Below are 14,949 nucleotides of genomic sequence, written 5' to 3'. Positions count from 1 at the left end.
TGCATTCCCCAATACACTTTTTTACTGTTCTACTACAAGATCCGCATACGGCAGTTTAACTTATTACACATGTCTTTTGACATCTCAAGTTCTGGAGAAATTATCCATCTCTCGTTATATAAATCCAAGAACAGGTATCTGTTTTCCGCTAACCAGACAGCTCAAATCTCAGCTGGATCCTTGCTTGCTTAAGAGGAAAGTTGAGTTGTTGCCAGAATTTCACTTGTCATTTTCGACAAATCAGAACTGATAGCCTGATCCTTTGGAAATGCAAGATGCAACGATGAACAGACTCTTCATGCAAAACCAGAAGTAGCTCTAGAAAATACCCAGCGGTAACAGGCACCAGTATTTTGCAAGACACTACATGATTCAGCGACTGTTGGTATAAACCATTTAATCTGGGTGCTAAGTACCCGTATGCTGTGATATCGATATGAGAAACACAGACCATTTTTGTTCTAATCAGATGGCTCAGACATCAAATTCTCAAACCCTTCCTGAGAGGAAAGTCTAATTGTAGCCAACTGAACATTGCCCTTGTTCACAGTTTGCAAACGAGTAATCCAAACGATAGATCAAGAAACGACGAACAGATCGCCTTGGATCACTGACCTCATGGGTCAATCTTTTAAGTTCTGTTATTTTCATCCTACGAAATATGACTTTGCCTCTACTGATCTACACCTGAAGCTTGCAACTTGCCCAGGGTAGAGGATACAGAATAACTGGGATAAGACAACAAGGCAACTAACCGTATATACACGGGCTATCCTTGTGGTGATGGAAGAAGCCAGGGGGGCTATGTGGGCTGGAGCTTGATATCCTCATGTTCCTTTATGAAACGGCCCTGCAATTCGGTAACACAAGAAATGCATTGTTTGATCAGAGCAGAATTTAGTAACAAACGAAGAAGCAAATGTATAGAGTACATTGGGATAATGGAACGATTACTGGTTTCATGTTTTATGTGCTGAGTGGTTGCTAGCAAAAAAGCAAAAGATGAAGTATTTCTACACTGTTTTGGTATCACGATTACTGGTTTCATGTTTTATGTGCTGAGTGGTTGCTAGCAACAAAGCAAAAGATGAAGTATTTCTACACTGTTTTGGTTTCCTGAATCAAAGGATTGACACTGTAGTTCATGCATTCTTCTTAGGAACAACATATTGTGAGCATTAAAATGTTCCTTTAAAATAAGCCGCGATGAGAAAGGCATGTTGATGTTCTGCTGAAGGTGAACCCACACAACTAGATAGGGATTCAGGGCGGAGTGTTCATCTGTTTCACGGTTGAGTGAACCAATTCAGTATTAGAACTAGGCAGGAAATTATTTTTATGGGGTTCAGCTATCACAACATCTGGAACATCAACCATGAGCAATCTATTAGTTTTGCTCCTGACCGACAAAGTGGGTCACCATTTCAGCACCCATGCAACCCACAGAAGCTCTGTTTAGGAAATTTGGACAAAAGATCATATAGGAACTCAAATGACTATGCTTTGGGCACAGTTCTCCCCTCGCATAATGAAATTAGCAAAATTCAAGCATCCTGTTTGAGCTGCAGGTATATGCATGCACAAATAAAGACACAAGGTATCCAAAATTATACTTGCAGTAAAATCCAATTCCAATCAACTTGCAGTTAAAATATGGATCCAGAGCAGTATTTGTGCCACAAATTAGATCACAGCAACTCATTTCTTGGCACATCAATAATGAATTAATGGCGTATTAATAGTGCAGTGATGAATGAGGAAACGGCAGCTCATGTCATGCTACTTTACTCATCAGTAATGGCGTATCAACGGAAAAGTGATATTGATGTCGTCACCTTGAACCGCGGCCGCTTGACGGCATTGACCCGGCGAACCTCGTACCGGATCCGCTTCGCGAACAGCCGGTTCCGCCGCTTCTCCTTGTATCGCCTCACCTTCTCCGCCCTCTCGCGCCCCGCCGCCTCCGTCTCCGCCGCGGTCCACGCGAACGCCGCCGGCGCCGGCGGTGGCGGCGCACTCGCGGCATGCTCAGGCGGCTCCACCTCCACCAACACCTGCACAGACGGCGCCACCGTTATCACAGCCGTGTCTCCGAAACCCGTGCGGACGATACGAGGAGCCCCGAAAGGCTGGGGCTTTTGCGAGCCTGCGAGGAGGCGAACAGACTTACGGCGTTGAGCTCCAGCTCCGGCGCGGCGTCGCTGTCCGCGCCTCCGCCGCCGCCGCCGATGTAGAGCGACCCCCGGTCCGCCCATGCGGCGAGGATCTCCCCGTAGTCCAGCTTGAGCAGCAGCGACCGCACCGAGGCGCCCGTGCTCGCCGCGGAGGAGCACGGCGACGACGACGACGTGGTGGCGGTGGTGGCCGTCGGCGAGGAGCCGCTGCTGCAGTACACCCAACGCTCCCTGCCCCTTAGCGCGCGCCGCGCCAGGTCCTCCTCTTGGGCGCACGGCAACTCCGACCCCCCGGAACCCCCGTCCGGCGACGCGGACGGCGAGGGCGACTCGTCGCCGTCGCCGCCGCCAGCGGAGGCGCCGAGGATGTCGGAGAGCGACGGCGCCGGCAGCGCCGCGAACAGGGTGGATGCCTCGTTGTGCAGCGCGAACGGCTCCACCTGCTGCGGCGGCTGCTGCTGGCCGCCTCCATCCCCGGCGTCCTCCTGCTTCACCTCCGCCTCCTCCCACACCGGCGCGGGCTCATCCTCCTGCGACCGCGGCGGCGTCCCCGCCTCCGCCTCCACCTTAATCAGGACATCGCTGAGGCTGAGGTACCTGGTCTTCTTCCCCTTGCCCCGCGCCCTCGCCCTCGGCTTCCGCCCCCGCCGCCCGCCGCAGCCACTCGCCATCGCGCCCTCACGCCGCCCGAGGACGCCTTGTCGCGCACGAGAGAGAAAGAGAGAGACTGTTTGGAGGGAAAGCGAGGAGATCTCCCGCGGCGAGAAGCGGGGTGGCGAGGCGCTTTTCCGCGATCCTTTGCTGACGTGGCGGCGGTTGGCTGACGTGGAGGGAGGCCATTGGTGGGCCGGATTGCGGTGTCCCCCGTTGCGGCCTTTCCATCGTACTCGATGGGGGAAGGGTAGAAAGGGAAGGGTTTGAAGGGCATCACGGGGGTTATGTGATAGGTCACTGTGGTGGTAGACGATCACATCATCGTCGTTGGATCAGTAGATGCAAATTGTCAAGGACTTTGATTGGCGAGGGGAATCGCACGTTTCAGCAAGAGATCATATGATTTTTCGTAATTTAAATTATACTACATGAGTAAAAGATCTGAAGGTTTGCAAGTATGTAGGATGATATGATACACGAGACACAATATATGTGCACGATCTATGATTTGGTGTATAGAATTACACATCAGGTATGGCTCCACGTCTCGACCACACTCAAATATATCCAATCATTATCGCAATTCAAGCATTGTACTATGACTTTTTTTCAAATGCAGGTTACCTGCTCCCGTCTCGATCTCTCTCATCCTCTTTCAGTCTCTCATGCCATCCACACCACTTTGAACGTGGAACCCAGTTTTACAATCCCCTTATCCAAAGTATTATTTAATCACCACCTAAAAATCCTTGCATTTACAATCAACTAGAGCATAAAAGTGGCGAAGGCAGGAAGGGTGGCTAGGGCCATACGCTGCCTAAACTGAAAAACCTTACACCAAAAAATGTATACTTTTTTAATTATAATTATACTTATAGCTTTAAATAACTAGGAGAACATGCATATTGCAAAATGAAACCATTTATTTTGAAATGGCAGATGCAAGAACAAAATATTTAACCGGCATGGGAGAAAGAAAATCGTGACAAAATGAAATATGTGGACAGTTGATTTGGTATTCAACCAATGTCGTGGAACTGCATAGTATCGCCTAAATACATCCAACCACGATCGCAAGTCAAGCACTGTACCAACGACTATGCGCCTAAATACATCCAACCACGATCGCAAGTCAAGCACTGTACCAACGATGTATAAATGGTTTCGCCATGCATGATCATGGCAAAAGCATTTAGATTGCTTGAAAATAGAACCTAGCTCCTCAAGCTCTTCTGAAGCGTTGATGTATCATTAACTGAAAATCCTTGCGCTTACGATCAACTTGCATGAATTATCTGACCACTTACATCTAAGAAAGTCTAATGATCTAATTTGCTCGCCCCCCACCCCCCCTGTAATTCTATTTCTTGCTCAATCCCTAGCCTATATATTTTAATAATACGCTGATGAAGACAGACAAACATAGATTTTCAACCATTGGTACACAGAAGCAAATCAATAGTCAAATTTTAACACTGATTGCGTGCACTAAGATTCAAGAAAAAATTGCCGCAGGGGTAACAGCATATGACATGATCATATTCTATTCCAAAGGCTCTATTTGGTTAAAACTTAACACTAGGTGTGTTAATGTGTTAAACATGGATTAATCAGGATTAATGGATTCCTGCCACCAATTATCTATTACCTGCGCAATTAGCTCATACATTTAGTTTTTTTTTTTGTTTTGGCGTCTGAATAAGAGGGTTAAAGTTTAACCTAGGATCTGATGAAGGGGTCAATGCAGGCGCACGATAGGTGGTTGTTAAAAGTTGCAAAGGCAGGCTGTGCAGTGTGCAGGTTACAGTACCACACCCCCATGTTAGGAGAGGCGGCGTGCGCCTGCACACACACACAAGCCTGACTCGGGCACGACAAGAGTGATGAAGAGAGGAGAGGCGCAGCGTAAGTGAAGCAGCAGCAGAGCTGCGAGCCTGCGAGCGTACGCCGACGGCTGCCACGCGCAGGCGGGCAAGGCCGAGCACGCGAGTCAAGGCGCACGCATGCAAGAGCTTTGACCCTGATCGCCTCCCTGTTTGCGTCCACTGTCCTTGCCTCCTACCTCCTCTGTCCTCTTCTCGAATCTCGATCGATGCAGTCACGCAGAGACCAGTACGCAGCGACGCCGAAGGCCGCCACGCAGGAGTACGCGGAGGTGCCGGCTGACGGCTGTGCAACGGCGTCGATCGCGGCGGACGCCGCCGCGGAGGTGAGCGCCGGTACATGCTCGGCTGTTCCGCGCGACGGCATGGTCCATGGTGACGCCGATGGAGGGAGACGAACGCCGGCGGCGCCGTGTAGGGGGAGCGCGCCGGCGCGCGGCCACGGCGGCGGGCACTGGGCAGCAGTCCAGCGACCAGGCCGGGGTTTCATTTACCATCCCGGGTCGAGGTCCCTGGACCGTTGGATCTGTAGACTGCGGGCTGGATCTTGTGCGTTTCATGGGCCTAGAGGAGGCCCAAACACCTTAGCCCACGCTTCGCTGCGGCCTGTTATAGCAGAGGAGCCGCCCCGCCGCAGTTTTCTCCTGGACTTGCTCCGCTCGTGCTCGCCGCGGGGGCAGCAGGCTCTTCGGCCGGCGCTCGTAGCCGGCGACACGGCCAGCGAGCGAGCGCCTGAGCATGGATGTCCATCGAAATTCGAAAACTATCGGCCTGTTCGCTTCAGCTTATAAGCCGGTTGAAAAGTCGAAACGGCTGATTTATTATGAGAGGAAAAGATTGTTTGATGGCTGATAAGCCAACTGAATAAGCTGAAGTGAACAGGGTGTATGCTGCTGACATTTAGACGCCCGCATTCTTCAAAATGACTCTCGGTGAAAGCCTCGCTGGCGACGCCGTGCGCCGGTGGGCAGGCAGCGCCCGTGTAGCGAGGCGTCATCCGCCACCGACACGTACGGTCACCATGGCCATTGGCCAAGGCCCTCCGCCTCGTCAAGGCGAACGCCGTGCTGATGATCGCTTTGTGCTCAGCGCATTCTCGAGTACGAAGTGACCAATTTTTATGTGAACTTACAGCAATATCATAGGAGGAAGTCAGTCAGCTCGGCGGGGAGGAGAAGGCGAGGATAGGTAACGTTTCAGGCGACCCGTGAAGTTGGTGCCGGCGTAGAAGGTGGCCGCCGCGAGGATGCCAGCCGGCCGCCGTGCGCGCGCGAAGCGCGCGGGAGGGGAGAGGTCCGGCCGGTCCGGCGAGGATGGTGCCGCGCCGCCGAGACGGTGATACGAGGTGCGGGGAGGAACAAGATGGACAGGTAGCGCGTTTACATGGCGGTGCTACCGCCGCCGAGGAGTGTTACGGTTTTTCAGTTACCGTCCAGGCCCGGGGTCATCTGGAGCATCAGATCCAGAAGGAACGGTGGAGAGGCTCAATCTGAGAACCTTGAGCACGATCGTTTTCTGGGCCTAAAAGAGGCCCAACTACCGGACTCGCGCTTTCGTCCGCGGAGGCCCGTAGCCCTTACACAGGATAATTTCCAGCAGCGACCCATGGCCGGGCTCCTCCGCTGCTGCTCGCCGCCGACGAGGGATTCCGGACGGGTCTGTGCTCGATGCACCAGAGTAAAGATTCGTATAGTAAACTGATCAAGACATGACATCGGAGACGAAGATGTAGTCAGCAAGACAGCAAGAACCAAATGGAGAAGAAAGAGCTGTACTGCATTTGTTCAAGAACTTGCATCGAAACACAGGGCACGCAGACCGCGATTCACGTTACTACCATCCTTAATTTTAATACACACGAACGCACACGCACTGCAGGTGCTTGGCAAGAGAGCTCGCTCAGTCGGACCGCATGCGGTTGAGCTGGTTGAGCGCGGGCTGGAGGATGTTGAAGAGAACCCACCCAATGGCGGGCGCGACGACGATGAGCAGCAGCAGGCCCCGGTTGTCGTCGGCGGGGGCAGCCGCGGCGGCCGCCAGCGCGGCGAGGTCCTGGACAGCGGCCGAGGCTTCGGGCGCGCACGCCATCCCCGCGGCGGTGGCGGCGGCGCCGAGGCCCACGCCGGCGATGACCGCCTGGCTGCGCATGCGGTTGAGCTGGTTCAGCGCCGGCTGCAGGATGTTGTAGAGCACCCACCCGATGGCGGGCGCCACCACGAACAGCAGCAGCTGGCCCCGGTTGTCGCTGCCCGCGTCCGCCGCCGCCACGTCGGCGACCCGCTGCGCCGCCAGCGCCGCGTCCGACGACGCCAGCGCGTGGAAGAAGGCGCCCGCCATCGCCGCCGCCGCGGGTGACGACGACACCGCCAGCGCGCTCTGCTTCTTGGGCGCCAGGCTGCGTAGAGAGACGCCGCCGCTGGTGGACGGCGGCAGCGCCGACCGCGCCACGATCTTGGCGGGCTTGAGCAAGGCCATCGTGGCTATGGTCGCCATGGAAGCTTCTACCTCTGCTTTTTGCTGGGCGAGTTGTTGCGAGGGCAGCAACGGCAGGCGAAGGCACGACGATGCTTGGCGAGCTCGGCGTTATCTGCGATGGCCAGAGCAAGCTCCTCCGTGTTTCTAGAACCGGGGATCGGGCTTATCTGCGCGGGGTGGGAGGCGGCCAGTGTGTGCTCGAGGATTGGCGCCTTATCCTGCGATTCGCAAGGCCATTGGCCGGGGAGCAACGGGGTGGGGCCCGCATGAACACAACAGGGAAACACTCAAACAAGAGGAAGGGAACCCGGGAAGCTTGCAAATTGCATGTTCTGACAAATCTAAAATGAACGAATAAGTCTCTCTAGAATGTGACGCAATAATCTAGCTAAGTACAAACAGTGTTGTTTTTATCATAAGGATGAGTACATTCGACATCTGTTTTTTGAGTGTCGGCTTTGCTCATATGATCCGGGCAATTATATATGCAGCTTTTGGTATTTCACAATCTCGTAGCATGGAAAACATATTTGGCACGTGGCTTACAAGGATGAGTCATAACCTAAAATTTAGTATTACTTGGAGCGGCAGCTACATGATGGTTCTTTTTTTTATCTTCTCAATCACATAGTAGTAATATAATTTGATACCTTCGTTACCAAAAGAACCCTGTTTCGAATGGTTGGACATGTTAAAGAAAAATACAGTAGGAACATGTTGACGAAATTGTGGGGAAACATGCAGTGTAGGCTGTCATCAGTTCATACATGTGAAAACTAAGTATATATCAATAATTGGGGGTGATAACATGTTGATCAACTGAGGGGGTGTTTGGATATGAGGTGCTAAACTTTAACAGTGTCACATCGGATGTTCGGATGTTAATTAGAGAACTAAACATGAGCTAATTATAAAACTAATTACAGAACCCTGTGCTAATTCGCGAGACGAATCTATTAAGCCTAATTAATCCATCATTAGCAAATGGTTACTGTAGCACCACATTATCAAATCATGGACTAATTAGGCTTAATAGATTCGTCTCGCGAATTACACTCCATCTGTGCAATTAGTTTTATAATTAGTATATATTTAATACTCTTAATTAGCATCCAAACATCCGATGTGACGGGTGTTAAACTTTAACACCGTAGAGCCAAACAGGCCCTGAATTATAATTCATAGGCACCAAGATCTCTCTCTCTCAAACTACGGGACCAAGACTGCATAATTCATTTGAGCCCCGTCGCTGACCGGCCTGTGCAGTTTCCTCCTCGGCCACGCGGCGGTGCGCTCTTGGCGCTAGACGGCATGGTGGACGTGCCCATCGCCGGAAAGGACGGGGCGGGATACGCACTCGCTGTTGAGGTCCTGGACCGCGCGAGCGGGAGGGCGGGGGTCTGGTGGTCCGTCCGACCTGCGGGTTTGGGCGTCCCGATGGCGGCGGCGACGCAACGTTAGAAGGCGTTCTGTTATCCTACGACGGGAGAAGAAAGTGCAAGGCTTTTCTAGAGATTTCTTTCTTCTTCTTTTTTCTGATGGTAGCTGCGGAGCCCACATGTCAGAGTCTATCAACAGTATATGCAGTTGTAGTTGATTTTTATTCAGAGGAGAGGACCCTTTTTTAGGAGGCGCCATCATCCATGGACAAGCTAAAACCAAGATACTTCATATTTCGGCTGAGCGGGCCCGAATACTTCTAAGGCCCGGTGGTTGTGAGCCCAGCGTGAAACAGATTCTGGCTGAGCCGGAGATGCTACACGTTCACAAGAAAATGACTTTGCTCGATAATTAAAAAGGTAAATCTCAAACTCAAAAGGTCAAACACAATTCCATAATGTGCAACCAATATTAAAATCAATGACAATCATCCATGAATGACTGCATCCATAAGAGCATACAATGTAACGCCTGCATCCATAAGAGCATACAATGTAACGCAAGCGACCAAATTAGATACAGCATAAAAATGAAACACGGTAGCAATTATTCACTCCCTACGCTACCTCCACCTGTGGAGGCCCCAAGCGGGAATTATTTGTCAGGTAACGACCACGAGGCAAAACAAAAAGGCATGTTCATCGCAAATTTTCACAGTTTTGTTCCAAATTCGTTTTGAAGGGACGGCATGGCATGATCGCTTCTAGCTGTTGATCTGGAGCTTCTTGATAGTGTCGATCTGCTTCGCCGGGTTCAGGCCCTTGGGGCAGGCGTGGGTGCAGTTCTTGATGGTGTGGCAGCGGTAGAGCTTGAACTCGTCGTTGATGGCGTCCAGGCGCTCCTTGGTGAACTGGTCGCGGCTGTCCTGTATCCACCTGGAGAAACAGTGCACGTTGGCGCAATCATGGTATGGCAACAAGCATTTATAACAACACACCACAATTTCAAAGTTTCAAACTGGACCAAAGGGACAAGCAATAGAAACGCTCCATTGCAGATAAGTGTGCACTGGAGAACACAAAAATAAGTGAAATAACCTTTCTTGAACTTGAACCTCTTCAACTTAAATGTTTAGTTTCTACTTACATGGCAGCTTGTAACATATACAGATGTAGCAAGATTGATGATGTTTGTTTACGAAAAATCCAGTTTATTATAACAGTTAAGCACTTGCTCACAATTTATAACCAAAAAGGTGATAACAGTTTCAAAGACACTTTATCATGGAGCCTAATGTTAAGACCAAATTACTTCCATTAACTCATTTTGATTAGTCTCAGTTTGACTACAGAATCTCAGAATGCAATATATCGTATACCAAGCATCATTTATACCGATTATTCTAGCTGCAAACAGATCATCCTATTAACTAAACTAAGACATCTAATTGAACATCAACTAAATTGAAGTGGATCTAATCAATAAGATGAAATGAACAGCTAATGTGTGAATCCTGGTACAATCAAATAATAAGTTGGAGTACACAATGCAGAACTGGCTGCTAAAATACTAGTCCAGAATGTAGAATAAAAGTTGTGAGACAACACTAAAACAAGCAACATTAATTGAAAAATTCACAACACAAGCAACTTCACTCAGGTTTAAGATATCAAGTACCCAACCATGCAATGTTCACAATCATTCAGAGCACAAGAGGTATGCTTGGGAGAGAAGTAGTAATTTCTTCACTAGCATCGTGGAAGAGTGAGCAGACAAAAGAAACAGGAACAGCAAATTCATGAGTCCAAGTATGAAGATAACCCAATAAGCATTTCTGCATTCAGAAACATGTTCCAAGCCTTTAATTTCATAACTGCTGAATAGGCACAAAAACAGTACAGTACACTGATTCAACAAAAATGTTCAAATAAAATTGGCTGCTGGTCAGAAACCTTAAAGACAGTTTCAGGGATCAAACACTGAAAGATTGCATGTAGACAACCTTATTTAGCTGGACTACTGCAGAGCTAGCGCGTTGTTCTACCGGTTTGTTAACTTCTACCAAGATGCTTTCTTAACCCCCGTCAGTTCACCCTTGTTTGCCAATGTGCGGAACATAATACGGGACATGCGGAATTTCTTGTAGACAGCACGGGAGCGGCCTGTGAAAATGCAGCGGTTTCTAAGGCGTGTCATGGAGCTATTTCTTGGCAACTTTGACAACTTATAGCGGAACTTTTCCCGCATATCCAATGGAAGATCAGGGTCCCTACAGACAGACTTATAAAGCTTTCCTCTTAGCTCATATTTTTCTGCAAGCAATCTACGTTTGTGGTCCAGCAGGTTTCTCTTCTCTGCAATTCCATGATATCCTCGAGCTTGAAGGTGCATGAACATGTTGGGTTTTGGTTTGATAAGCGTCCCCCACAGCGGAAGCCTAAAAAGGGTGAACGTGTCATGGACTTAGCAACATCCTAAAGCTTACAACAAAGGAAGATTAATCATATTAGGCAACTATCATTCAGGGGAAACAACTAGCAAAAAAGAAATCCACAGGGACCGACTTTAGCATCTTAAATTTGGTAGACCATCATCCACAATTTTAACAGAGATGAAGGGTGAAATTAGCACACTCTGTACTGGAAGAAAGGTTAGCACTCCACTGCCAAAAAAAATTAAGAGGAATAGAATCACTAAACCATCCACCATATCTGAATTTAATTTCTACGCTGAGACATGTTTGCAACTCATAAGCTAAACACCAGACCAATGCTAGGAACCACGACTCCTTTAAAGATGTCTAAGCGATCTTCTGAAGAGATGCCTATTTAACACATTTCCTTTACTTGTGATGCAACTATCATCCGATGATAGTTACAGCAGCCAACCAATCATTATGATCTAACCGCTTGTCCTGGGTGCTACTGCTACCAAGCAAGACAACAGAGGATCATCACACACAAGGATCTAATGATTCATCAAAACATCAGACCAACAACCAATCCACCTGGATCACAATCATTTCCAGGCTCCCACACCTACGCTAGCAACTGCATCAAACAATCTACACAGAACACACCAACTAGAACTACTTCATGATCAACAGAGCATGACTTCCAACCGATCAATCACACCCCATTCAACAATCAGACAGATCCAACACACATCATTCAGGGTTAGTGGACTGGTGGTGGCATACCTGTTGGCGTGGAGCAGCGCGGCTGGGCCGAGGTACTCCTCGGGGTTCCACCAGTAGGACGGGCACGATGTGGAGCAGCAGGCGCAGAGGATGCACTCGTACATGCCGTCGAGCTTGGCGCGGTCGGCCTTGGTCTGCGGGATCTCCTTGCCCTCCTGCGGCGGCGGGTCCTTGCGCTTGAGCCAGGGCTCGACGCTCTTGTACTGGCTGTAGAAGTTGGTCATGTCGACGACGAGATCCTTGACGACGAACATGTGTGGCAGCGGCGAGACCGTGGATGCCGAGGACGCGGAGGAGATCTTGGTGAGGCAGGCGAGGCCGTTGTCGCCGTCGATGTTCATGGCGCAGCTCCCGCAGATGCCCTCGCGGCAGCTGCGGCGGAAGGTGAGCGACGGGTCCTGCTCGTTCTTGATCTTGAGCAGCGCGTCCAGCACCATCGGCCCGCAGTCGGAGAGGTCAATCTGGTAGTCCTTGAGGTGCGGCTTCGTCGACGGCGAGTCCGGGTCCCACCGGTAGATCGAGAAGGTCTTCACGTTGGGGGCGGCCGCCTTCGCCGACGACGGCGGCGGCGGCGGCGCGGGGGACGAGGAGTGGGGCTTGGACGCGACGAGGCGGGACGAGAGGGACGGCGAGAGGAGCGCGCGCGCCGCCGGCGAGCGGCGGAGGAGGGCGGCGGCGGCCATGGGGTGCGTGCGGATTCCGATTTGGGGGGGCGTTTCCTTTTCTCCTCTTTTTTTGGGAGGTCGGGGGGCGCGTGGTGGGCTTGGGCCTGGGGGCACGGACGGGTATTTATACGGGAGGTGGGTGATGGGTGGATGACATGTGGGGCCGGGGAGGGAGGGATCGGAATGCCGGTGCTAGGGTTGGGGGAGGGAGGATGACAGGTGGGGCCAGGAGGGGTTTGGTTTCGGCCTGGTTTTGTGGGTGGGAGCGGGGAGATGTGGACGACTCGTGGGCCGTTCAGGAAGATGACAAAGCAAAGTTGGTCAAGAAAAGGACTTTCTAGAGTTTGTTTACAAACTATTTGGATAGTTATTGATCTTCTTTCTCGGTTCTTCGTTCACTTTCTGTTGGATTTGATGTCATTCTTGAAATTTTTTGGAATAAAATGTCATTTTTTACTGAAATGATTTGGATAAATGAGCAGCCATCAAGTATTTGTGATCAGTGACGGAGAAAAAAAAAGATTATAGGTGCTAAAACTAGAAGTGCAGGGTATATCATCCACAACATTGCAGTCGAACGAGTGGCATTGCCGCTTCCATGAGGGTTTGATCGGCTCCCACTTGTACTGGTATTCGAACTTGTAAGATAATTCTTGAAATTTGCATAAAAATTATGCTTTACTTCTGGAGAAATGTTTAAATTGCATAAATTTTAAATCAAAAAATGGCGACTAGTATTAACAATACCATTTGTTTTGGTCTTCTGGTTGACAATGCCAATCTTGGAAGTGCTACTGCTGCCAACTCGCCGTCGGCCTCGTCCTCCTTCGTTCACGACCGAGGCCATGCCTGACGCATGGGTTGCTCCTCCTCTCCTTCCATCAGGCCACCGCCGCGCTACACAGCCATGACACTAGGCTCGCTGCTGCTCCTGCTCGGAAGCCGCACGAGTTGTGCCACCGCCTGCCTCTCCTGCTCCGTCTCCATGCGTTCGCGAGTCGCACGAACGGTTGTGTAGGGGGCAACGGGGAAGGGAACCCGTAGCTGGGGCGGCCGCCCCACCCCACCTATAGGGTGGCTCCGCCTAATTATGATCTATTTTTTGTTCAGTAACAATAAAGATTGCGGTTGAAGAAAAAATAACAGTGTGGTTGAATTTAACTGCTCAAACACTTTCAAGAGAAATATTAGGGTGCTGTTTGGATACGCTTCTCCTAGCCATGCTTGAATTATAATCTAAGGAAAGATTTTCTCGCTTCTTGTCGTTCAAATCTCTGAAGCGGTAAGAATCGGTGGAAATAAGCGACGTTTATAAGCGGAAATAAACGGGCCCTAGATCATGGGTCCCGTTTAAGCAAGGGAGAGGGAGCAATGGAAATGAAGAATGGGCCATAAACAATGCATTTTCGTTTAGTGCGGGTTACTGGTGGCCCAAGTAAGATTGTGATCATGTAAGCCCAAAGGCCGGAATTTATTGCAGTTGCAGCCCATCGAAGGCCCGTGTTACTGGAAATGCCAACAGTAGTTGTTTCTTCTTCGAAAAGATAACATGTTGTTTATGACTGTTTTGTCGCTCTAAAATAACGTTTCCATAATATTTTTTTATCAAAAAATATTAGGGAGGTCATGATAGACTACTGTTCACAGCATCCCCTGTTCCAGCAATCGCTGCAAATAAGAGTTTTTTTTTCCTTGATCGGAAGCGAGCAACGAGCAATGCTCTGAAACAGGGATCTGTTATCTTTTTTTTTTTTGAAGCATTAAGGATCTGTTATCTGTACTGGTATGTTTTCCTGTTTCTGAAAAGAGCGTTAGACGACTTTTTGGCAGGCGGTTGAATTGCAGACTGTTCTGCTCTCATTCAGCTACTCATCCAAACGTCAGTCCGATTCGCTCTCCTTGCCCAGCCAGGCACGGTCAAGGGATGCAAACGTGCCCTCAGTTTACGATCGTATCCTTGACGACGATCTGCGAGAGCAGGACGCTGGCAGAGGCAAGTACGACCCGCCGCATCCATTGAAGTGAGGGCGTTAACTCCGGTTGCCCTACTACGGGCCTTAGTTGCCGCCATGAAAGAAATCTTTGGTCCTTGCAGCTGGTCCTCATCCATGGAGATCCTGCCCTGCTCCCCCTGTAATGGGGGGCACTGTAGCTGTACCCTCCCGTCCCCAGCTATGGGTGGTCTGTGTACTGCCGCTGAGCTACTGCTCGTTGGTCTCTGGCCCTAGCTCACTCCAGTAATTGCACGGTAAAGGTGGCTCAAAGAGCATGAGATCATGAACATGGCCATGCAGGCTGCAGTGCAGCATTCAGTAGCAACGGCAGCAGGACTTCAGGAGCAAGACTGCAAAGAGGCCATAAGAAATAATTCAGAATGCATTGTTGACAGGAGTGTTATAAATCTGATCATCATTCAGAGTGCATTACTCAGAACTTTTACATACACTACCTTCCTGGATTACCATATGATGGTGAAATATGTGAGATGGGAATGTAGAGAAGAATCCCAGATGCACGGC

General features: G+C 50.1%; 3 protein-coding genes across 4 annotated transcripts; all 3 read right to left on the bottom strand.

The window, feature by feature from the left end:
- Positions 1-395: 395 nt before the first annotated feature.
- On the bottom strand, positions 396-2,916 carry LOC101775441. Its single transcript, XM_004972932.3, has 3 exons — positions 2,171-2,916; positions 1,836-2,054; positions 396-850 (listed from the first exon to the last, which is right to left on the bottom strand). The coding sequence occupies exons 1-3, from the start codon at positions 2,843-2,845 to the stop codon at positions 803-805; spliced, it is 942 nt and encodes a 313-aa protein (XP_004972989.1). The 5' UTR covers positions 2,846-2,916; the 3' UTR covers positions 396-802.
- A 3,550-nt stretch (positions 2,917-6,466) lies between these two features.
- On the bottom strand, positions 6,467-7,351 carry LOC101775036 (photosystem II core complex proteins psbY, chloroplastic). Its single transcript, XM_004972931.3, has one exon. It carries the CDS (start codon positions 7,202-7,204, stop codon positions 6,611-6,613), a length of 594 nt encoding a protein of 197 aa, XP_004972988.1. The 5' UTR covers positions 7,205-7,351; the 3' UTR covers positions 6,467-6,610.
- Positions 7,352-8,998: 1,647 nt separating this feature from the next.
- On the bottom strand, positions 8,999-12,521 carry LOC101774368 (succinate dehydrogenase [ubiquinone] iron-sulfur subunit 1, mitochondrial). Of its 2 annotated transcripts, none has more exons than XM_004972930.2 (2): positions 11,766-12,521; positions 8,999-9,501 (listed from the first exon to the last, which is right to left on the bottom strand). In XM_004972930.2, the coding sequence occupies exons 1-2, from the start codon at positions 12,446-12,448 to the stop codon at positions 9,330-9,332; spliced, it is 855 nt and encodes a 284-aa protein (XP_004972987.1). In that variant the 5' UTR covers positions 12,449-12,521; the 3' UTR covers positions 8,999-9,329. The 2 variants fall into 2 exon arrangements, with proteins under 2 accessions (XP_004972987.1, XP_012702568.1); XM_012847114.2 differs by lacking the exon at positions 8,999-9,501 and adding an exon at positions 10,378-11,003.
- Between the last annotated feature and the right edge of the window lie 2,428 nt (positions 12,522-14,949).

This window comes from Setaria italica, chromosome VI (genome assembly GCF_000263155.2).
Source record: "Setaria italica strain Yugu1 chromosome VI, Setaria_italica_v2.0, whole genome shotgun sequence".
Classification (NCBI taxonomy): Eukaryota; Viridiplantae; Streptophyta; class Magnoliopsida; order Poales; family Poaceae; genus Setaria; species Setaria italica.
The sequence above is the reverse complement of the archived record's forward strand: the minus strand, read 5'-3'. Positions and strand labels throughout refer to the sequence as shown.

Coding starts and splice junctions, on each gene's coding strand:
- LOC101775441 (XM_004972932.3), bottom strand. CDS start 2,845: ATGGCGAGTGGCTGCGGCGGGCGGCGGGGGCGGAAGCCGAGGGCGAGG. Junction 2,055..2,170: donor CGGAGCTGGAGCTCAACGCC/GTAAGTCTGTTC, acceptor CCGTCTGTGCAG/GTGTTGGTGGAGGTGGAGCC. Junction 851..1,835: donor TCAAGCGGCCGCGGTTCAAG/GTGACGACATCA, acceptor ACCGAATTGCAG/GGCCGTTTCATAAAGGAACA.
- LOC101775036 (XM_004972931.3), bottom strand. CDS start 7,204: ATGGCGACCATAGCCACGATGGCCTTGCTCAAGCCCGCCAAGATCGTG.
- LOC101774368 (XM_012847114.2), bottom strand. CDS start 12,448: ATGGCCGCCGCCGCCCTCCTCCGCCGCTCGCCGGCGGCGCGCGCGCTC. Junction 11,004..11,765: donor GCGCTGCTCCACGCCAACAG/GTATGCCACCAC, acceptor CACCCTTTTTAG/GCTTCCGCTGTGGGGGACGC.